Raw genomic sequence first — 24,037 nt, forward strand, 5'->3', positions numbered from 1 at the left:
GACCAAAAACCTTGATTAGGGTTTGCGACATGCATGTCGCAAATCGATCACGAGCGTCCGTTTTCGCCAGCTTGGATGAAGGGTCCAGGAATAAACTAAGCAGGTCCGGAGAGTATCAACGTGATCATTTTGGGACCATCTATCTCCATGCCCTCCCGACCAAGACAAACCATGGTCGGATGCCTCGGTCCGCGCGCCCTGAAGGTGGCATGCCGCACCCCGTTAGGAATCCTTTGCGACATAGGATTTCTGTCAAAAATCGATCTCAACCACTCCTCTTTATCGGTCAAATTGAGTGGCCTAGATCGCAACTTCATGGGACAGTGAGGTATGGACATGTAAACCGGCATGCCGTCTACACGCATGCCCATCCAGTCCTGCCAAAAATACCTCCCATGCTTGGTTTTGACCAAGCTGAAGAGTGATGCTTGCACACCTCTTCAAAACCCTAAATTCCATCAACGGTCGCAGATAAGCGTCAATATCATCTCGTCCGTCCAACTCTACCAGCTTGGTTATACAGCCCTGGTCAGGAGTTAAATGGCCAGTAAGGTGTCGTGGTGATCACCATCCGTCACTATACCACATCATGTGATCGGCCAAGGGAGGGCTTTCCTGTGCAGCCTCCAAACGATCACTCGAAGGTAGCTATGCATGCAGATATTTTAAGACGCTTAATTCGTGACTTACTCCGTTAATCCTTAAAACAGCGATGCTGAATATATTCGATGCATTACATGCATAGAATACACACGATATTTCATAAATGACGACTTCCTAAATAACTTAGTTATTTAATCTAGCATCACATGCTACTTTCTGTGGGTCCCACGATCCACACATTCGATATATCAAGCATGTCATAAACTAGGGGATACATACTGGGGTATTGTTCTGGCGGTTTACTACGTACAGCGTGCAACGCACCATCACAAGAACATGTCAGGAAGACATGGATGGTTAGTGATGATGGGAGAAGTGGGCAAGATTGGTCGTGTGACACTAACACACAACTCCACTACTTCATCACTCCGCTTCCTCCACTTCCCATGAGAGATGTGGGTTAGGCTCAATGACTTGTATAAATAGGTTCTCCTCCCTATTGCCACAGAATAAGACAAGACAGAAATCAAGTGTTGGTACAACGTATCCAAACACCATAAATGATAGCTTACATTCTGCAAGCTAGTTCAGCTTTCTGATACAAATCATAAACAACCAACACCTTCACAATCTCAATGCCTTCTTCGCTTCCCTCCCTAAGATCAACCCCATCTCCTTCACTTTGTGACCGAAGCAAGTCTGGAACGGTCATTTCTTGGTTTAGGCCAGAATTGTACAGATTGATTTCTCGAATCAAAAGCACTCCCGTGCAGTGCATTTGTTTAGGGTTTAGATTCATTTCTCATCCACACACCCCAAATTACCAAAACCGACAGAAATAATTTTCACCCATAAACAACAATACAACCTGAACTTGATTATACAATTGCGATGGCTCTTGTTATATTGAAGGAACAAATGTTTGGATTGAGAAGATCAATCAGTTTACGGTGATCAATGAAGTATTGGATGATGAATGGTTTTATGAGCTAGTAGAAGCCTGGAACAGTGGAACCCCCAAAAGAGTCCAAGTTTTCTTGTTGTGTGCTGACGATATGTATACCGAGATCTTTACAAAATTGTGTCGTGTCCCATCCCCACCGGAAGCTAAACACGCTGCACGCAAGCTCAGTTGCAATTCTGAAGTTACTGCTCCTAAATCGCCAACTTGAGAAGGCTCAAAATGTGACAACGATCCCTTATGGACATGGATAGAGATAATGATATGCATTAAGCATCCTGAGTGCCAATTCACTAGGCATAATCGACAACACAGGCTAAACTAAATCTCTAAGTCATCGAACATCAAAATGTTTGATATGTACTTATTAAAAATATAATATGTATACAGTAAAACTTCAATAAGTTAATAGCCTTGGGACTGTTAAATTATATCATTTCAGCGAAGTATTAATTTATCGATGAATTAATGAGTTTTTAACGTACGTAAACATGCCCAACTTAGTTTTTTAGATAAGTGTGTAGATCATTTTAGTATAATAACAAATGTCTGGAGTTTTTAATTACAGTTCAAACTACTTTATGGCATAATATCTATATAATATATTACATTTTATGTGTGTACATATATATACTTTGATGTTATAATTAAATCAATAAGAAGAAAAACACAACAAAATCACTCCGAAACTTATTAAGAGACTACAACGTATTTGAGATGAAGTCATATATTATATAAATAAGGAGTAACATAATAAGGCATCATAATGTAGTGCTATTTATTTGAGATGAAGTCAACGTATTTGAGATGAACACCTCTCTTACTTTGTGAGCAAGAAACAAACGTTTTTTGCACTCCTATTTAATAAGGCATCATAAGTGCTATTACACTGCTTATTAATTTATATATTAGTTGGTCCTATTGGAAATTTGAAATTTTTATTATCTTATAAATTAGTGGGTTTATTAATTTAACACATTGGTCCAAATTGGGACTGACAAAATATATCATTTTAACAAAGTTATAATTTATCTCAGATTAATTTAAATAAAGTTCTAATGTATATCGTCGTCTTGGCACCAACAGCCAACGTATGTACCTTGTAAGTATCGTCTATGTTGAAGTGATAAGATTTAACAGAATTTAAGTTTTCTAATACTTCCTCCATCCCTAAATACATGACCTATTTATTTTTAAATTTTGTCCCATTACATGATGACCGTATCACTAAACAAGAGGATATTTCTAAAACTATTATTTTAATTGGTTATTTCTAGTATAAGAAATATGTATAATTTGATAGCCACGTTCATATTCGTTATATAGGTGTTTTAAAATAATTTTCAATGGTATAAAGTTTACGAATATCGGTGGTATAGTTTGAGAGATAAATCACTTCTAAATTTTGTTAATTATTACCCACAGGGGTATAATTATTAAAAAAATATACTTAAAAATGCTCTTATCTCCTCTTTGCCTTAAGAATCGTGCAAACTTGAACTAGGTCATATATTTAGAGACGAAGGGAGTATATTTTAATCTCGTGTCATTAGATTATATATAAACATTTGATTTTTTGTTTACACGATTAATGTTCATGCATCATAACTTTCTTTTTCTTTTTTATAAACGGTAAAGAATTTGGTATAGATGAGTTTCAAACCAGTAACAAAGTTTGTATCTAGTTCTCAGATGATTAATATGGGAAAAATATTTCTTAAAGGAAAGGAGTTAGGTAATACCTTCGAACTTTAGATCTAAACCAATTTTTCATTAGGCTAACCCCTATGGGCTAGATTGAACTGCTAGATTGGCCAAAAAGTGTTGCAAATCATGAAAAAAGTTTGGGAAAAAAGTTAACACTAGCAGTTGATAGTTCTCTCTCCTAGCAAGTGCTCGCAGTTCAACTATCAACGAGATTGAAATGCTGAATGGTTCAGCGCTCAAAAAGTGTTTTTAACGCTGAACGGTTCAGCGCTGGGAGATAAATTTTATGATCAACGGCTGAGATTTAAAACGTTGAACCAAACAGCGCTGACGCTGAACCAAACAGCGTTCTATAGTGATCCCAGCTGACGTGGGTGACCAATCTAACTGCTAGATATCTAGCCCATAGGACTTAGAGATTCTCCAATGGAATGTGTGTGAGGAAAAAAGTCCCCGTCCATGTAGGATCCACTTCCATTTTTCCTAAAATACATCTCCAATCCTAATCTCTTTAACTAACATGTAGATGACATGGCATGTTTTTATATAGACATCCTCTTGCTCGACCTCTTGTTTTAGAGGTTCACCAAGAGGATGTCTATCCATCCTAATCAGCATTTTTATAATTAAAAATCCTAATTTCCATTAAAAATAATTAGATTTAATTAGTTCTTATTTTTTAATCAAGTCAAGTTCAGATCATACCAAATCTGATTTCATTTCCATTGTTTCCATGACTCATTTCTTTTCTTCTTCTCACCCTTTCTTCACATTTTGCTTTTCTCCGTTGCGACAACCGAAATCTGTAACTTCAAAACATACTTTTTAAAATCAAGTATATGCACATAAACCAATAACAAAATCAAGTGTTCGTAATGGGAAAAATGATCAAGTGATCGTAAGGCTTACAAATTTGAATGTATAAAGCCAATCTTTGGTTCATTTATTATATTATTGTGAATGATAGCCTTATTCATAAGTCAAGGCAGTATCATCGAATGTTTCTACAAACAGAACTAATGCGAACATGAAAGAATAATCTGATTGTCATATAACCGGAACTTCATGTTTTGGTTCACATTTGGTTCTAAAATTTTGAGCCACGGGAAAAAATCGTTCTTTGTGATGCATGTAATTTAATATAATCCCATGCAATTACGATCAATATAGCCGGTGGTGCAGGAGCAATCACTGCTACTTTATTGGAGCCCGGAAAAGAAGTGTGGGTTTGCATATGTATCAACTAACGCCAAGAAAATAGAGATCTTCGTATATCTTCTGCTGTTATCAAATCAAATAAATTGTGAAATTAAGAAGATAACTTGGTAAGAAATAAGTTAAAAGATATATGGGTTGGAGAAAGATTTTTTTCTCCCTTGTATTTAGGAAAATTAATTGCCACATAGAATTAAGGATGTCTTCCAATAATGCCACATATGAAACTGACCATATTACCATTGGAGTAGCTCTTAGGAGGTTGCCCATGCTGACGTGGATGGCCAATCTAGCAGCTAGATATCTATCTCATAGGACTAAGCCTTAGGGTCATATATCATGTCTAGTTTGCTCCTAAGTTGGTTGTAGTCTTTGTTGAAGCATAGCTCATCTTAGGTGTACATTTTTTCTCTATCAATATAGTTGAAAACTTGAAATTTGAAACCAACATGTTTCTTTTCACTCAATGTTACAGAAATTATATGAACTAGCAATCACTATTTTACTAGTGCAAAAAATAACAAGTTGGCAAGTTTTATAACACTAGGCTGAAATTCGTTTTATTTTCAGTAACTAGCATTTGGCGGAAATAAATCAGGCGCACTCTCAAATTCCTTTTTTAAATGGATTGCAATTTTTCCTTTTAGCCGTACCCAAGAATTATATGTCAAAGATCACAGGTTGTATGTTGATCAATCATAGTAGATACATCCGACCTAGTTTGTTGAATACGACTTGATTGATTCTTGGACATTGGTCTTTGGTATCGTCCAAGTTATTTCTTTGTGATTAGGTTCACGGATTTGTTTCTGTAAACGTTCTAATCACAAGAGAGAGAGATATAACTCTAGATACTATTTCTTGATTGAATTTGACTCTCGGAGTTGTATTGAATTTGTCCATACAGATTTCCTAAGAAAAAAGTGGTGGTGTATTTTGGTACCCCCGATTTTTCGCACTTCATCATTATTTGGAACAAGTTGAGCAAAGTTGTTGATTATATGAAACAATAAGTAGAAGTTGATAGGAAACTATCATAATATCTTAATCCTCCTCATAAGTATTATCATCTTCTTCATTTTCGCTCTTTACAAGGACCTGGTATTTGCTTCTAGAAGTAGGATTACTCAGAATAATGAGAATTACTAGAAATAACAAAAAACTTCTTCAGTAATAGTCTCATGGACAATGTTCTCATAACCAATTTCAAAAGTAATTGTTTGCCTTCATTTGATAATCATCCATATTTGAGCCAGAAGTCATAGTTGTGGGTTCATTTATTTCTTTAATATTGTTTCTGTTTTTTCTCTTGGTATGCTTCACAAAAGGATTAGCAATATCATTTCCATCCCGAATCATGATCTACGCTCAAGAACAATGTGGAAAATTCATCTGAAAATGGATAAAGACCTTTCACAATTTTTACAGATGGGTAAAAACCTCCAAATTTAGTCTTCACCCAAATTTCTCAGGAATTGGCTTAACATAATCCAGTTCAACTAGAGCACTGGCATAGTAACTAACAACCTTGTTAAAAGTTGTTTCATCAACTCTAATAGGCTTACCTATTGCTTTTTGTAAAGCAAGAACAATTTATTCCTTCTAATACTCAATACAAAGCCTTAGGAATTTTACCCAGACAATATTAGAGGTAATCTTCAGATTTTATAATATAAAATTTGGTTCTCAATCCCCTATTCTTACAAGTTGGTTCCCACCCACCAAATTTTTTCTCTTCAAACATGATTCTTATCTATTTCATGTTCAATTTGATGATAAAGAACCCTTTTCCCAGAGGAATCAATTGAAATCACAAATAAGATTACAATTTGATCTCAAAGAAATGACCCCTCATTAAGTTCCAATTTTCCATTTAAACTGAGCTTCCATTCTTTTAAACTAATATTCATTACATTATCAGACAATTCAATAAAAGGATCATCACCTCTTAATCCAACTTCCAGGTAAGAAAAAAAATCTACTTGACTTTTTTTAATGCTTTTTATGATTCGAAAAAACCCACAATCTTCTAACATCTAACATGATGTAAAATCAAGAAATTAAAACGAAGAATCAATCATGAAAGCTGAAATCGAGACAAAGAAAATATAGAATGCAAAAAAAAAACAACAACCCTGAATTGATGAAAAGAACTCAAAAATCTTGATTAAAGTCAATGATGCCAAAAAATCATCTGAATTAATCCACTAGAAGGATCTTTGACTACATAAGCACTTGTATCTCATTTTTTAATTTTTTTTATCTCTAATATTGTTGTCATGTTATTTGATAATTTTTGTTCGATTTTTTATTTAGTTATGTCGTTTTCTACTTTTAGTTTACTTCGTTTACTTTCAATACTTGTTAGTACTCCCTCCATTTCAAAAAAAAAAAAAGGTTGGGTTTCCTTATTTGGGTATGTTAAAAAAATAGGTTGGTTTCCATAAATGGATGGTCAAATATTGTTACTTTACTATTTTGCTCGCATTAGGGACCACATCTCCCTCTTTTACAAATTTGGGGACATTTCTCTCTCCTGTTTTTTTCTTTTTAGAATTTGGGAACATCTCTTACTACATTGTCCTTTTGTTAAACAAGTTTGGTCCCTCAACCCTAATTCAGTTCAACTTCATTTTAATTAATCATGTTGTCACATTGCTTGATATCTGTAAGGATTGTATGGATTCACCAAGTGATCCAATCTATTTAGAACTAATTTTGACAAGGTGTGGTTTATTTGGAAGGAAAGATGCAACACAGGTTTTCAAGGAAAGCAAAAATCTCCTTTACAACTATCTATTGAAATACAAAGACATGTCTAGTTCTGGTTCAACAATGGTAGTAAAACTAAGAAGAACACCATACCTAAAAGACAAATGTTGAAGAAACATGGAAATTTCCTGTTAAAAATAATCATAAAACAAATGTGGATGCAACTTGGATAACACATGATAAGAAATCCGGCTATGCACCAATCTTAAAAGATGATGCAGGTGAATTTGAAAAAGGAAGAGCAAGATTATCCTCAACAACTGAACCAGAATAAGCGGAGGCAGTAGGAGTTCTGCAAGCACCAACATGGGAAAATGAGAAGAACTTATCTAATTTCAGTATACGAAGGAGATTGCAAGAACCTTTTTGATTATCTGCAAGGAAAAATCTTCTATTTCTTGGTAGACTCAAGCAATTTTGAATGAGGCAAATAGGATTGCTAAATCCTACCTTAACTTTGTCGGTTTTTTATTTGTTCCTAGAACTGCTAATAGGATAGCAAACATTTTAGCGAAGAAGGCAAAATCTTTTGGCCGTACGGTTAATTAGGATGGTATCCCACCCACATGTATTCTTTTTCAAATTTCAGTCGATAAATCTAATGCTAGGGAAGACCTCTCACATCTCATATTAGATGACTCTACTTCTATTGTACTAAAGGTTTCGAACACCTCAAGTTAGTCTTTGAAAGGATTCGAGTTGTGGTAATATTTCGCTTCAAGAAATATCACCCACAATTGATCTTTATCCGTCATTACTCGCTAGCCAGCTTCGTTAAGAGAGCTATATTGAAATTATGAGGATTCTTTATTCCCAAACCTCCCTGCGATTTTGGCTTACACATGCCGATCCACGCCTTCATATATCCACCCTTGCCTTTTGACCTATCTTTATTCCACCAAAAATCTCTTTGAATTTTATCTAATTTGTCCAAAGTATCTTTGGGAAGAGCCAGCATCTGCATCTGATACGTTGGATAATCTTGTAGGATGGATTGAATCAATACTGTTCTTCCCTCTTGAGATAGCAGCTTTGCTTTCCAGCCTTGTAAAGTATTATAATATTTTTGAAGTAACGGTTGAAATTCTCTTTTCTATTTTTATCAAAGAAGAGAGGAGTTCAAAGGTATCTGTCTTTTTTTTGTCATCAGCGGGAATTTTAGGATTTTCATTATTATTTTTCCATGTTTCAGATGGATTTTAGGGCTAAAATATATACCTGATTTTTGAAGATATACCATTTGGCCCGTGACTTCCCCAAAAATAGATAAGATATCCATTAGATTTTTTTCTTCCCTAGGCCAGCTTTGGTGAAAAGAAAGCAGTCATCGGCAAAAAACAAGTGGGAGATAGTAGGGGGTGTGTTTATTTATTTTTATCCCCGATATTTTATTTTCTGAAGTAGCTTTATCAAGGAGTCTTGAAAGAATCTCCATACAAATTAGGAAGAGATATGGAGAAAGAGGATCACCTTGTCTTAATCCCCTAGAGGTGGAAAAAATTGGGTATGGGGAACCGTTTAAAAGAATAGAAAAGGAAGTAGTGGAAATGCATTGGAGGATGAGGTTAACCCTCTCATCACTAAATCCGAAGGAAGATAAATCTTTCTTAATAAAAGGGCACTCAACCATATCAAAGGCTTTAGACAAATCAATCTTGAGAGCTAAAAATCCTTTTTTGTTTTGTTTTTGTTTTGGAAGTTTTCATTGAGTGTACGACTTCATGGGCGATGATAATATTATCTGTAATTTGTCTCCCTGGAAGAAAGGCAGATTGGTTTGGGGATATTATTCTATTTAGAATGGGTTTTAATCTATTAGCTAGGATTTTGGAAATGAGTTTATAAATTGTGTTTCTGAGGCTAATAGGTCTAAAATCCGTCGGAATTTGGGGTGTTGATATTTTAGGGTTAAGAGTAATAAAAGAATGGTTGAAATCTTGAACCATAATCCCAGTTCTAAATTTTTTTTGGACAGTAATAGTTATATCTGGACCCAAGATTTCCCAATTAACTTTGAAAAAACCCGGTTGAAAATCGTCAGGGCCAGGAGCACCCCAAGGATTCATGTTAGATATAGTAGACCAAATTTGTTCTTTGGATGAGATTTGGGTTAGAGTTGAGTTTTCCAGATCTGAAATACAAGGTTGTATTATTTCTGATAAGTCAAATTTGTAGTTATTTATTTGAAAATCACCTATTTGGGTGAAATGGTTGATAAGAAGGGAATTGATTTGGTCTCGATCGGAAAGCCATAGAGACCTGATGGTTTTCTGAGGGAGTGAACAACATTGATTTTCTTCATATTTGAGATAGAGGCATGGAAGTACTCTGTGTTTTGATCATATTCTTTAAAGAACTTATCCATTGAAAGTTGATGATAATAATCATTTCTAATTTCGTACCATTTTCCGAGCTCAGCTTGGACATTTTGAGGGTATCTATCTTGGACGAGATGTTTCCGGATTTGTGAGGGTATCTATCTTGTTTGCTTCAATAACCAAAAATAAAATAAAATCAGCCTTGTTTACAAATTTCCACTACCTAAAGTTATTACTACTGGTATGACCTGATATAACTGCAGTCGAAACAACATCACCAAATTCCAATACCCCAATCTGCTAAAGAAACAGTTAAAAAAGCTTTTAATTGTGCAAATTTTCTAGGTTTTTCATTTTGTTCCTAGAACGGAAATACAGTAGCAGATACTCTAGTTAAAGAAGCAAGACACTTTCAAAACATTATTGATTGGGATGTTATCCCCTGCCACACCCCATCCCATGTATTAATCTTCAACTTCAAATAGACAAATCAAATATCAGGAGTATCAGATGGTAATTCTGATGTAACCACGGCCCCAACCATTTTTGATTTTCCTAATGAAATCTTAGTTACAAAAAAAGAAAAACCCAAATCTGCCATTTCTCTATTCAACTATAAAAGGCCCATAGCAATAACATTGAATCGGGACCAAATTTCATGAAAATCTTATCTCTTCTTTTAGAACGATTTTTTGGGGACCATAATTTTTTTGGGGGACCATGGTTTTATTTTGGGTAAAGACATTAGAAGTAAATCTAGGTCACTCTTTATCTAGATATTTATATTAATACCTAAATTACCCTCCTGATTAATTTTGGGTGATGATTAGTTAGTGTTAATAATAGTTAGTGTAATGATTAGTGAGATGATTAAGTTAAAGATAATTAGTGAGATTAAAAAATCAGATGTTTTTTTTTTAAAGAAGTAGAATTATTGAGAGAGTAAAGTTAGAAAAGATGAAGAAGGAAAACATGAAAAACGATGGATTTTACCAACCACAACCGGAGGAAGGGTATTTGGGTACCCAGGTATGCTTCAAACTTAGATAATGTTGGTTGAAATGCTCTAAACTTTCAAAAAAAATGAAATTTTTTATGTAGACTGGGACAATTCGGTTACCATATGTCAAGAACATGTAACCGAACACACCTGAAAGTGTAGTTCGGTTACGTTTTCCAAACACGCAGGTTACCGAACTCGCTCTTTAATGGAGGTTTTGGTCGTACAGTGTAATGTTCGGTTACCTGGGATAAAATGGTAGGTAACCGAACTTTGAACTTAACAATTTATTTGAGTACATCTTGTGTGTTCGGTTAGTTCGCAAACTTCAACGCAACCAAGTTCCCAACCGAACTGCAAGTTAAACGTAACCTAGTGTTAGAAGTTCGGTTGGTTCGCAAACTTCAACATATTTTGCGAATCAACCGAACTGGGCTTATATATGCATATATGCAATTAGGCAAACGTTCGGTTACCACGAAATTTATTTCTTGGCGAATTAGGTAGAGTTCGTTTACGAAGTTTCAAAGGTAGAGTTCGGTTACAAAGAAAACTTAACATTTTTGCGAACGAACCGAACTTGTGGACTTCTCATTATTTTCGTAAACTAAAGTTCGGTGATGTCCTTATTTTGCGAAGGAACCGAACTTATGGACTTGTGTTGTTCTAATACAAGGAGTTCGGTTAAAAGTATTTTTTTTGCGAATCAACCGAACTCTTAGTTCGGTTAAGAAAAAATTAATTCGTGATAACCGAACTTTTCTCTGAAAAAAACCCTCCATTAAACCTCTCTGCAACTTCCATTTTCAACTCATTTTAATGAGTACTTCTCATTTATTCAACCAAAAAACGAATGACAAGTAATGGGTTTGTGAGAATATCTTTGTTAATGTTTTAAATTAAGATATATATATATATAGTGGTGGTGGTGATAATCGGAGGTGTTGGTGGTAATCGGTGGTTGGTGGTGGTGGTAATCGGAGGAGGTGGTGGTGGTAATCGGTGGTTGGTGGTGGTGGTAATCGACGGTGGTGGTGGTGGTAATCGGTGGTGGTGGGCGGTGGTGGTGGTCGTGGTAATCGGTGGTTGGTGGTGGTGATAATCGGAGGTGGTGGTGGTGGTAATCGACGATGGTGGGAGGTGGTGATGGTAATCGGTGGTTGGTGGTGGTGGTAATCGGCGGCGGTGGTGGTGGTAATCGACGGTGGTGGGCGGCGGCGGTGGTGGTGGTAATCGGTGGTTGGTGGTGGTGCTAATCGGAGGTGGTGGTGGTGGTAATCGGCGATGGTGGGAGGTGGTGGTGGTTATATATATATATGGTTATTGGGTTGGTTTTAAATTAAATTAGGTTAAGGATAGGTTAGTCATTTCAATGCTTTAGGACACCCCTTATAACTATAGGAAGGTGGTCTAATAAAACCATGGCCCCCTCAAAATAACCATGGTACCTAAAAAATCGTTCTTCTTTTATTGCTGGTTGAAGAGGCGGCAGGAGTTCAATCGTTGAAAAAATAATACAGTACATAATCTATTTTGAACCGAATTCTATTTCTCCAACACCAATGCCGAAATCCAACGATTCTTGTTGCAACAGTATCAACAAATCTCCGATATCGTAACCACCATTTTTCTTTTTTTATAAGCAGAACAAAAAACAGACCCCAAAAGCCAATTATATACCCCAACGCAACATCACCATAAAACAACACATTCTCTTTTGCAAAGTTGTATGGGGGTGGAAGAGGCTGTGCTCCACGAAGTCCATTGTTCGCCAATTTAAACCGGTTGGCATTTTTGAACTCAAAGATGCAAGAAGGTATATATCCAGTTAGCATGTTATTAGACAAATCCAATTCCTTAAGATGAGTTAAACTACAAATGAGAGGAGGGATTATTCCTTTCAAGTTGCATGGCCGCAAGTTTAGCGTCTCTAGTTCAAATTTTGATGCAACTAAGTGAGGGTCTATAACAACAGTTAGCCTATTTGAGCTCAGGTCTAGGAATGTTAGGTTTAGTTCATTAATCAAAGAGATCAATGAAACTTTGCCCTTTATTGAGTTACTTCTAATATCAAACAAATTAAGGTTCTTAAGATCAGTAATGCAACTTGGAATAGTTCCTGTAAATTTGTTATGGTTTAAACTTACTTTTTGAAGAGAAGATATCTTGCAAATTGATTTTGGGATAGATCCTTGAATATAACAATATGGGGCATTAAGATTAACCAATCTTGGAGTGTTTATCACAAAATCCCGGAATGATCCGGTAACTTTGGTTTGTGATATAGAAAATGTTTGTAGTTTAGGCCATCGTTGTTTAAACATTTTAATTAGATCAACATGAAGATCATAGTTCCAACTCATATAGAGCTCCTTAAGTTGAGAAAGCTGAGGAAATGAACCTCTTAAATCACAACCAGATAGCTCAAGAATAGATAGTGAAGTTAGATTAGTCAGATATTGAGGGACTGGGGAATTAAGGCCGTAATTTCGACTCATTTTGAGTGAGGATAGACAGAAAAATTGTGAAACTCATGGATGGGAAAAACTGAGCCTGATATATTGCAAGATGTGAGATCAAGATGCCTAAGATCGGAGAGATATGAAATATCTTCAGCAAAACTATCATCTGAAGATGTAGCCACGGAAAGATCAACATGACTCAACCTTAATACCTTTAAATTTACCAACTGCCTCGCCCATTTCATAGACGGCAACTCTAAGCAGACGTATGGGTCTGACTCGCATGATAAGCCAAGGTACTGCAAAGAAGATAGATTGGTGAACTGTGTTGTAATTGAGCCTGAAATCCTTGAGTTGGAGAGATCAAGATGAATGAGTTTTGTTAAATTAGTTAACTGAAGAGGAAGTTCATCAGACTCCTGAAAATCGTTCCAGGCAAGGTCAAGATACTCGAGATGGGTAATGTTGAAAAGGGAAGGAGAGATTTTACCTCGTAGACCAGTATTTGGCGGCGAAGTTTCGGTGAACTCAGTGTTATACATTTCACTGGCTATGTTTCGAAGGTCGATTAAATGACATGGAAAGATTCACTGGAACACCCAATACCTTGCCAACTACAACAGTTGTAATGTTGTCTGCCTTCTTGCCATGAAGATAAGCGATCCGCAGGGTCTGTCATCAAGGATTTAAAGTTTAATAGAGCTCTTCTTTCCCCTTCATGACAGCCATGAGAGGCAAGTGCGAATTCAGTGACGCCCATAACTAATCTGAACAGTAAATGCAAATTAGTTAGATGAAGAAGATGTGATTTTATTCGAGTATTCTTCTTGAATGAATTCATGTCTAGGTTTTGCTTGAACAACGGATTTGCAGAATGCCTTAGTATTTATAGACTTATGATTAATATCACACTGCACTACAACACTTCGAAATCCAACTTGTTTAATAATTTCAAATGAATGCTCATTGCCAAACTAGATGAAAGTGAATGAGTTATTGACTTGACTCGGTCAGAAAACATCCTTTTCTCGAAGTGGACTTTTTCTTACCAAGGTTGCTCCTACGAGACTTTTTCTTACCAAAGTTGCTCCTACAGTCGGTAACCACAAATTACAGGCTCAGTATGTATGCAACCTAGTTTCAAATCTACCTTTGAAAAGAAAACCCCAGTGATTTTATTGGTGTCTCTAGTTAGCCGTTCTTTCTGTCTTATAAAAAAGGTGGTGTTGGAGATGACAAAATAATGTCAGCTGCGAACACCATAGGAGAAAGGAGCTTTGTAATGTCAAAAGATCAACAAAAGACCAGAATGATACTGAATAAGTGGGCACTCTATGGACATTTAAACTCTGATGCAGAGGTTAGTGGATATAAACCTGAAAAAAGCACAAAGTCAAAATGCACTTGAACATGCATCGAATCCCGATAAAATAATACAAAATAAAGCCATTTATATTGAGCAGTCTGAGGTTGTAAATGATGAGTTCATTACCAGTTCAAAACAATGTTGTACTGGAACTTACTTCCAAAATGAGTCGTACTTATAGACTTTGATCATAATCACATCCAGAAAATTGTTGCCAAATTAATATAAGAATTATGTTGCACCACATATTATAGTTGATATTTCTAGGAGAAAAGTTTTCGATACTCAGCAGCCTCTTGAGCCATGTCCTCATAGCTCCTATCTTTCCTTTCCTTATCCAAGTCAAGCTTCTGCTTCAATTCCTTCTCTTTCTCGTCTAACTGCAAAAACTCAGGTTAAAAATTTCATAAGCCAACAAAATCCATGTACTTTCTTGTCTAACAAGACAGGAAAATAACTGAACCAGAAAATAAACTTTGTTACTTACAGCATCATAAATCTCATCATTCTTCTCAAAGTCACCTGCTGCTCTTGGGAGAATATGAATGTGTACATGAGGTACTGTCTGTCCTGCATGAGGTCCATCCTGAAGGCAAAGAGAAAATTAAAGTTCATTCATTGGCGTTTACTAGTGATCTGCAGGTGTACGCCATCGCCTATATTTAGGAAAACTTATATGCAGAAGTGTTGTTCTACTATACACACAATTCTCGCATATTGACTAGTTCCGAAATGCGGAAAGAGCCCCAACAGTAAGCCACTGTGATGGGAACTCCCCCATGAAAAAAAAATTAATTTAAAATCATGTGAGCCGATTGATCACATATCAGAATCTTAAACTGATAAGAACAGAAACTACACTTTATCTTAGCCAAAAGGCCACGGAAAGGTATTCCCCATGTCAAGTTACTAGTTTAATTTCAAGCTTCATCAATGCAAATTATGCCATTTGTTAGAAAACAAAAATAAAAAAGATTCTTGATGCAGAATTTATCTTAATTTTTACGAAAGGTTTTCTAAAGGTTATCTGATTTCGACCATGTGTGTGGTGGTTGCAGGAGAGAGAGTGGCAGCGAGAAACTGCAAAAGCCCAATACCCCAAGCTTAACAGGACAACGTTTATTACAGCCAGAGGGAAAAAAGAAAACTAGGGTATTGAACTTCTTAACAGAAATATCCATTATAAATGTAATTTCTATCATTTGATCCGCCGAAGGATTAAATCGTACACTTGCAAGATAGCTTACAAGCTCGGTTGCTCGAGGGAATGATTGGATAATTTATTTGTATAAAATGTATCTGGTTTAGGCACAAGGAAAATGACACTGCCATAAATTTACAAAAATAAAGTTCCGTTATTCATCAAAGTGATTTCCCTTTAAAGCCGGAATTGATTTTCCTTGACCTCTGACACTTAAGCATAAACGGATCCTTGAAAAAACCTTAGGAGAGAGGAGACACTAGATTGCCCAAAGAACTAATAAGACTCTTTATATTTGTGAGTTGTGTTTCTGTGTCCTCATTGGCATGAAAAGTAGGAAATAATGAGACACAAATCCAATATGCCGACACATGTGACACTTCATCCTATGAGAAAGAACATACTCATGAATGCAAAAAAAATACTGCAAATTAATTAACATTTAGTGGAACGGTGAGCTGACATACTCTTGAACGTGGTATGGCATAGCTTCTTCAACGCAGAAAATTCTTAGATACACGTTAAGGTTTGTAATACTCCATGTACTATATTCTATTATTCTTCTATGGTTCTAACTGACCTTGAGTATGACATAGCTTGTTAATGCAGCAAACAGTTTATAATATTAGGTAGTATAGAACTACTTCTGTGGAAATGCAGAACGTAACAGATGGTGAATCATGAGAAATTGGAGCCGAAGTGAAAGATAGATAGTTGAAACATAATTAGATATAATAACAATTTGCTTATGAGGGAGGGAGGGAGAAGTTTTACCTGGATCGTGAAAGTAAGCGAAGATGCTTTGTGATGATGTTCTAGTGTACCACCTATTTTTTGTGCTGTGAGCCACAAATCACTAGTCTCGTCAGAAGTGAGGTCAACAAAGCGCTTCACTTCACGTCTTGGACAGACAAGCACATGTACTTGCAATGTCAAGTTAATCAAATGAAATGCTCAGAACCAGAAATTCACACAGATTATTAAAATACAACAACAAATCATTTAAAAAAATGCAACATATGCTAGAAAAAGGATATGACCTGCACAAAAACAAAAATAAAAGAAGTTTCATTAGAAAGAAGTTGCTTTCAGATGACTTATAGCACGCGAAGCAAAAGATACCAAACTAACTCGTATATTAAGTTATAAACTCGTTTATGAAGTCGATCACCCTAAGTCAAACCTAAAGACCATTTCATGCATTCAAAAATAAAAGTTCATAATAAACCAAGATGGACCATGAGGAAATTATAAAACAGTGGCTTAACGAGCGTCATAGAATTAAGTTCTAAAGTACTTAATATGATTGATTATGGATACGGGTGGAACTATCATCTAATGACAGGAAGAACAAAATTTTCACCAAGAAAGGACCTTTCAACATCTCCGTTCTTTTATGAGACATTTTCCCCAAGGAATTTAGAAAAGACAACCTAATCAAATGATTACTCTAGCTTCTGCAGAGAAAATGATCTGTTTAAGGCTTCATCTGAAACAATCTTTTGATTCTTTTGAAATTCAATGTTGTCGTGAAATTAAACTAATAATCGGTTAAAACCCAGAGGTTTGGTGAAACTCTAACCATTTAAGAGAATTAACTCAAACGGATTTTACTATGCTAAAAGGGAAGGCGAACACAAAATTTTAGTCTCATCTTCTTGTAGTTTAGAATTCAAAATATCAGGAACCCCATTTGACTACATAAATGGAAATGCAAATAACCAAAAATGGGTATTTTACAAGCTGAATTTGTAATCACCAATAAACCCTAGTTTCAAAAGAATAAAAAAAAGTTGGAGAGAACGAACCAGGAAGAAGAGGTCTGAGATTAACCATAGCAAAAGAGAGCTTTGTAGAATAGAATACTTCATTCAGATGTATCTTGTATGGACCAAACATATAATTCTCCTCTTCAGATGCCATTGCCTGTAAAATTAACAACTGAAACCGAGTTACAAAGCAACAAAAATATCAAATGACGAAGATGAATAGTTTATTATACCTTCGGGAACTTCACAGAACTTGATGATGATGAAGATGATCTGATAATTCTGCTGCTGAAATAAAAATTAGGTCTAGGGTTTCGATTATTGAACAGAGATTTGGTTGTAACGAGCCCTTTCCCAATATTACCAAATAATTGCAGTTTTAGCATTTCCTAATTTTATTTCTACCAACTTTAAAGAAGAAAAGATGCTCCTGCCCTGAAGAGTTCCTTTGAAGGCAAATATTCTGCTAAGATGGGCCGCTGAATGTGTGGCTTTGGCCTTTGTGCAATTTTGTCAAAGCCTCTGAGGCAGCGGCCGTTCTTGGCACACTACATCAGTGGTGCTATGATGCTAAAGTATGACATTAAGATTACAAAAAGTAGAAATTGACGTTTAATCCTAAATTAGTTGGGCTTTGGACAATCTAGTCTTATCCTCTCAGGCCTGGTATTAGGAGGTCCAAATTTACCATTTTTAGAACGAGTTAATCTTTTTATAGACGATTCAGTCCAAAACAAGAAATATTGATGACAAACATACCCATAAGCTAAAAATGATATTCAAATGTCAATCGCTCCATTAGCTTCGTCGATATTGTTCTCTGCCTCTCCCTAATCTGTTCTTCCGTTTCCAGTTGAAATCCATTTTCAATATTCCTTTGTAACACAAGGTAAGCTTTCGATCGATCTCTGCTAATCACTAGTTGATCGATCTTTCGAACAAGAATTAGGTCTTTTTTGATTTGATTTGGGATTTAATTCATATTTGGGATAATCACTAGTTGATTGATCTTTCGAACAAGAATTATGGATTTTTTGTATTTGGTATTGGAATTTAATTTAGATTTAGGCTAATCACTAGTTGATTGATCTCGAACTTCAACGAAGAAGAATTACTAGATAAAAACGTACACCCCTAGAAATTGCATCTGATCTCTTTAATATCCGTACCAATCACGAGTTTTTGGTATTTGGATAATATGAATTCACTTGAATTCTTGCCTGTCTTTAATGTCTTAGTTTATGCTTTTTTTTAAAAAAAAAAATTTGGAAGTGAAAATTATTCCTCTTTAAAGAATGTCTATACATTTCTATTATTGACTACTGAGAAACTATACGTAGTTAGAAATTGCGTATGATGGTCTGGAGGAGATGTTCTAACACCATTAATTTGGTGCCAGTGAAGCAAGAGGCTGTTGAAATTGCCTTAGGGTATAAACTATATCATTTGTCTTGTTTACAATTGAAAATGAATTATATGCATGAAGGTTAAAAATCAGTCGTTATTTTACTTTTTGATCTCATACAGTTTTGTTATTAAATTGGAGAAATATTTCTTCATTTTGTGTAGAGAGAACAAAATTGAATTAGAGAGTGATCCCATGGAGTTAAATCAGTTTGCTCAATGATCAATTTCAGCTTAGTATTGAACTTTGTAAACCGATATCCGAATGACACATCAGCCATTTTTCTCTTCTTTTGTTAATATTGCTGCTGGAAAATAAGTTCCGTATGTGAAGTTAGGTGATGAATGATTATGATTGATTATTTTCTGGAGTCCTAGCATAGGTACAAAAGTTGGGTTTGTTGTAAACACAAATTATAAATGATATTTGCATAGATTTGACCATTTGGGTGCGGATTATACCAGAAAATGGTGAGGACTTATGGTGTTTGCCTTTAATGTGGACTTGCATTTCCAGGGATTAAATCCAAAGGCCCACAAAGAGAGTTTGATTTTTTTTTATAAAGTCATTTCTATTTTTGGTGCATTGTATCAATTTTCCAAGGAGGAGCGGCGTGCCGGTACTCGGAGATACATTACTTATTTTGTGAATAGCAATTTAATTATTTTATTTCTGATGCTACAATGGGAACTAGAAAAGATTAAAATGAATGGAAATGACCTTTAACTAGCTACCTACTGCTCATAGTAAACTAGTGCAGGGTATTCAGGTGGATAGTGAGATCCCACTACAGTTAACAGAAAAAGTTCATAATGATCACATTTGATGTGAAATATATGGATGGGTACCCAAGGAACGTAAAACTACTAGCAATTGTATCTTCAAGGTAAGCCTATTTGGCAATTTGTACAACCAGTTGCAACAATATTTTGTCCTCTATGTTTTGAGTTCACATGGCTTGCTAATACCTGCGAAAGATCAATTTAATCAAGTTCAAGTTTGCACATGAACTCAGGTATTCAAGGTGAGTTTTGAGTTGGTAGCGTCCGTAGTATCCATTATGATCATGTGGAAAAAGGGGAACAAGTGGTCAATAAAGATGAAAGGTTTGTTACGGTCATGCCTAGCTTTTTTTCTTACACATTTGTTTTTGAATTAGTAATGTGTACATAGTTATACACCCATTGATTCTTGACTTGTACGTAGTCGTACACTTTATGAAATTGACCAGTAACACTATGATACCAATTCCCAAACGCCAACGCCTTATTTACTTTTTTATTATTTTTAACTTCGATGCTTCGAATCAGGTTAGTGTAATCTCTATTGTCACCTAAAATGATTTTTTTTTTCTTTCTCTTTGTTGCTTGAATCATTCCCAGAGATTTGTTTTAGGAGCTGCATAAGAGGAGCTGTGTATCTTAGGTTAGTACCAATGAATTAAAATGTGCAACTTCTTTCTTCAAGATTACCACACATTAGTTTCTCTAGATTCTTAATGTGTACATGATTATACATTAGTTCCAAAGATCATATATAAAAATTTAGTATGTTATGTTAATATCAACGTATACACTTTATTATCGACATGGCCTTTCTTGTTCTGGTTCTTTGTAGTCTGCGTTATCATTACTTGCAGGACAATATTAATTGACAGGCTCAGGGCATTTGTTTTGATTGCCTTGTTTTCTGGAACACTTTTTTTGCCTCTGGGGAGACTTTAGTTTTGAATTATTAATGTGTACAACTATGTACACATGTTGATTTTTAATGTGCACATAATTGTACACATGTTGAATTTTACTGTGCACATAATTGTACACCTGTCGATCGTGGCTTTTCGCACTTTTACTTTTGAAGCTTAGGTCCTTTTAAATCCTTATTCAGTAAAGACACCTATTGGAATGTTGTGGTTGTGATTGCTTCGTTGTTTCTGTCGATACTCAGGTCAGAATGGATCCGAGAAAGGAATTCGATTTCAGGAGTTTAATGTATGAGACCATACATGCGCTTACAGAGGAAGAAATGAGAAAACATGACGCAAAAAATATTTATCATTATCGCTATAATGAAGGAGGGGCATCTCAAGTTTGATTAAGTAGATGCACTGAATTGTGTTGCTTACATATGCTTTCTAATTTAAAGCATATCATGCAGTATTGGTCTTCTTTTATATAAATTACCGTGGAGATAGAATTGATTATTGGTCTTCTTTTATATATATTTCAAGGAAATGACGGTTAACTATATGCACTTTCTTGGATAATTGTATTAGGTAATTAGTAGATGTGACTTGATTTTATATTACTAGTAACTGCCCTTGATTTTCTTGGCTGAATGCAGAAAAATGATCAATGGGTACCTGGTACTGCCAGGAAATTAAACACTTTGAAAGATTAGTTATGCCGACCCCTTTTAGGAATACAGAAAGGTAATCCACTTTTTTTTTATTCTCTTATGAATCGTTTTTCGTTTTTATGCTTAAATTGGACTATTGATGTCTGGATTGAAGAAATCTTTTTCTTCTCAACTTTCGTAAACCAATACGATGTTAACCTTGATGTTTTTATATCATTAGTACTTTCTCAATCCTAAGTTATCAGCCTTAGAATCCACATTTTCATTTTCTACTGCTTTTTTACCTTTTAAAAAAGATCAGCGTGCGAGCTTGATCTTCTACGGTTTTCATGTGTACATAGTTGTACACCTGTTTATTGTTAATGTGTACATGGTTCTACACATTAATATTATTGCATGTAGATTCCATTTTGCGTGGTTGTTGGTTGGATCATGATGCGCCCAATGGACCTAAATTTCCAAGTTTTTGAGACAGCTACCCTTTTCGAAACATTGCTTAATAATTATAGTTTATTTTACAAGAAACGAAACGTTATGATACCTTATTGGGTTTATTTGGCTATTTAATAATTTCAATAATCCTGATTACTTCTTGTTAAGATTTTTATTCTCTTATCTACCCATGAATGTTTGATCTACTTGGTGGTAGTTTACCATATAGTAGTGGAAGCTTGGAGATTTCATATATATCTAATTGGCGGGTGAATTTTACCATAGTTAATGATGGTGTACATAGTTGTACACCTGTTTGTGTACATAGTCATACACCAGTTGATTGTTAATGCCATGAGAAGAATATCATTCGTAGAGATATATGTTTTGCACATAATGTGTAAAGTGTTCATTATTTTGGCATGTAAATATAGGTGTTGAGCATTGTATTTATTTTTTAGTTGGAGCTTATGTTGATGATGACAAGATTAGCTTCTTCTATCCCAAGTCAACCACGAGCTAATTGCAAGTGGAAGGGAGAAAATGGGTTTCATGATTTTTGGTGGAGGGGCACTAATAGTTGTTGCTGCAAGTCTGCAACAGGTGTTGTAGCTCTTACTGCCTCTGAGACTAAGGGAATCCATAGTAAGTCTGTTGTTTCTTTCTCCTTCTCTTTTTTACTAACCACGAGTTTGATAATTAATGAAAATCATGCCCAAGTTTGATGACAATAACATTTTTTATGTTTTAGTTTCTATTGTCCTTGTTCAAATATTAGCTTTACAATACGAAATAGTTTATAGAGTATTTGGTTACTAGAATCCGAAATATCGCTTTGTGGAATTCGTCTTATTGTAAGCAAATGTTAGTAGATTTAGTAGAAGATGTAGTTTGGCACCGGTCGCTTTTGCTTGTTCGGGGTTGTGTTTTGTAAATGTTTTTCCGCTACCCTAAACTTGTTTCCGGTGTACAAAGTAGGTGTTTGTAGGGACGTACATATTGGTATACCTATGTAGTTCCCATGTAAAAAGTAGGTTTGTGTCAGGTTATCAATCAATAATTTATTTTATGCATGTTTTTAGGTGTGTATATGTTGGTGTGGTTGTGTAATATTTCCCATGAATAAAATAGGTTTATATGTGGTTATAAATGATCGATTTTACGCATGTTTTGCAGGGGTGTACATATTGGTGTATCTGTGTAATTCCCATGATAACGAAGGCTTGTGGTCGGTTATCAATAATTGATTTTATACATGTATTTTGGGGGTGTACATATTGGTGCACCTGTGTAATCTCTGGATAAATTCTTTGGAATTTCTGGATTTTTGTGAATGTACATGGTTATATACACCAGTGTAAACTATGATTTTCTTATGAAAATTATATAGTCATATGGGTACTCTTTTCGTAGATATCGAAAAAGAGCTTTCCGAATATATAAAATTTGCGAATTTTGGGCGAACGGTTCGAAAGATAAATCATTTTTTTAATTATTTTTATATTATTTAAAATTGCTGACATCATCATGTGTCACTTTGGACTAAACAGTAAATATGTGGACTAAATTGTAAATCAGGAAGGTTATACGGGTATTTTCCATATTTTAAATATCTTTTGAACTAAATTGTACCTAGTTAACTCGGGACGGACTAATCTGTACTTTTTGACGCGGTTTTGGACTAAATCGTTTTTTTTCCTTACAAAAAATTTGGTATGAGTGAAGTCATTGGGTGATGATACCAGTATCCTGAGCTGGGAAGTAGTCGCACTACCAACTTCGTTATTGATGAATCAATCTTAGGACAGTGGCGCGGGTCGTGGTGGATTTTTCATTTCTTTTCACTACATTTGGCTCTGGTAAGATTTGTTTAATTTATCAATCTTAGGGTAGTGATAGTGGATTTCCCATTTCTTGCACTACTTTTGTCTTTGGTAACATTTGTGTAATTTGATCGGACGTCAGGTCATAATTCGATCCCAGTTTGGTATTGCCATGGTTTCTCCAAAGTGAAAAATACTAGAACCCCCTTACTATATGGGTTCAATATATAGAAGCCCCATTAAATGGATCATACACTGTCAATTCCGTATTTTAGGAAAATGATATTGCTAGGCCCAAAATATCAAATTTTCTTCAAATCCGGCCCATAATTAATTATTATTAATTTCAATAATGACAACACTACCCTTTTGAATATATACAAGAGAAAAAACATAATAGATTTTCATTTTCAGAATTCATCTCTCTCTCCTCCGAACAAGTTTTTCTTCTGCAGAAACAGTTTCTGGTCAGATTTTTCATTTTCAGATCAAAGAAGATTTCTCTGTCGAAATCAAGTTCTCAAACATAAAAACATCGTCCAAAACTCTTGTTCTTGAGGTTGCAGTGCATATTGATGAAGAAATCTTAATCAAAATTGTCATCAACAACTAGAAATGAAGGTTTTAATCATCAAATCATGATGA

General features: G+C 35.2%; 1 protein-coding gene and 1 non-coding gene across 3 annotated transcripts; both read right to left on the reverse strand.

The window, feature by feature from the left end:
* Positions 1–14,466: 14,466 nt before the first annotated feature.
* Positions 14,467–17,845, reverse strand: LOC113313523 (bifunctional bis(5'-adenosyl)-triphosphatase/adenylylsulfatase FHIT-like). 2 transcript variants are annotated; one of them, XM_026562311.1, is made up of 5 exons: positions 17,608–17,845; positions 17,412–17,546; positions 16,380–16,526; positions 14,892–14,990; positions 14,467–14,784 (listed from the first exon to the last, which is right to left on the reverse strand). In XM_026562311.1, exons 1-5 carry the CDS (start codon positions 17,758–17,760, stop codon positions 14,668–14,670), a joined length of 651 nt encoding a protein of 216 aa, XP_026418096.1. In that variant the 5' UTR covers positions 17,761–17,845; the 3' UTR covers positions 14,467–14,667. The 2 variants fall into 2 exon arrangements, with proteins under 2 accessions (XP_026418096.1, XP_026418097.1); XM_026562312.1 differs by having other exon boundaries at positions 17,412–17,531; positions 17,608–17,839.
* LOC113314471 lies at positions 15,108–15,297 on the reverse strand. The gene has a single exon (XR_003342418.1). It is a non-coding gene; the product is annotated as a U2 spliceosomal RNA (small nuclear RNA).
* Positions 17,846–24,037: the final 6,192 nt, after the last annotated feature.

This window comes from Papaver somniferum, chromosome 9 (assembly GCF_003573695.1).
Source record: "Papaver somniferum cultivar HN1 chromosome 9, ASM357369v1, whole genome shotgun sequence".
NCBI lineage: Eukaryota > Viridiplantae > Streptophyta > Magnoliopsida > Ranunculales > Papaveraceae > Papaver > Papaver somniferum.

Coding starts and splice junctions, on each gene's coding strand:
- LOC113313523 (XM_026562311.1), bottom strand. CDS start 17,760: ATGCTAAAACTGCAATTATTTGGTAATATTGGGAAAGGGCTCGTTACA. Junction 14,991..16,379: donor CGCTTACTTTCACGATCCAG/GTAAAACTTCTC, acceptor CTTTGCCTTCAG/GATGGACCTCATGCAGGACA. Junction 14,785..14,891: donor ATGATGAGATTTATGATGCT/GTAAGTAACAAA, acceptor GAGTTTTTGCAG/TTAGACGAGAAAGAGAAGGA.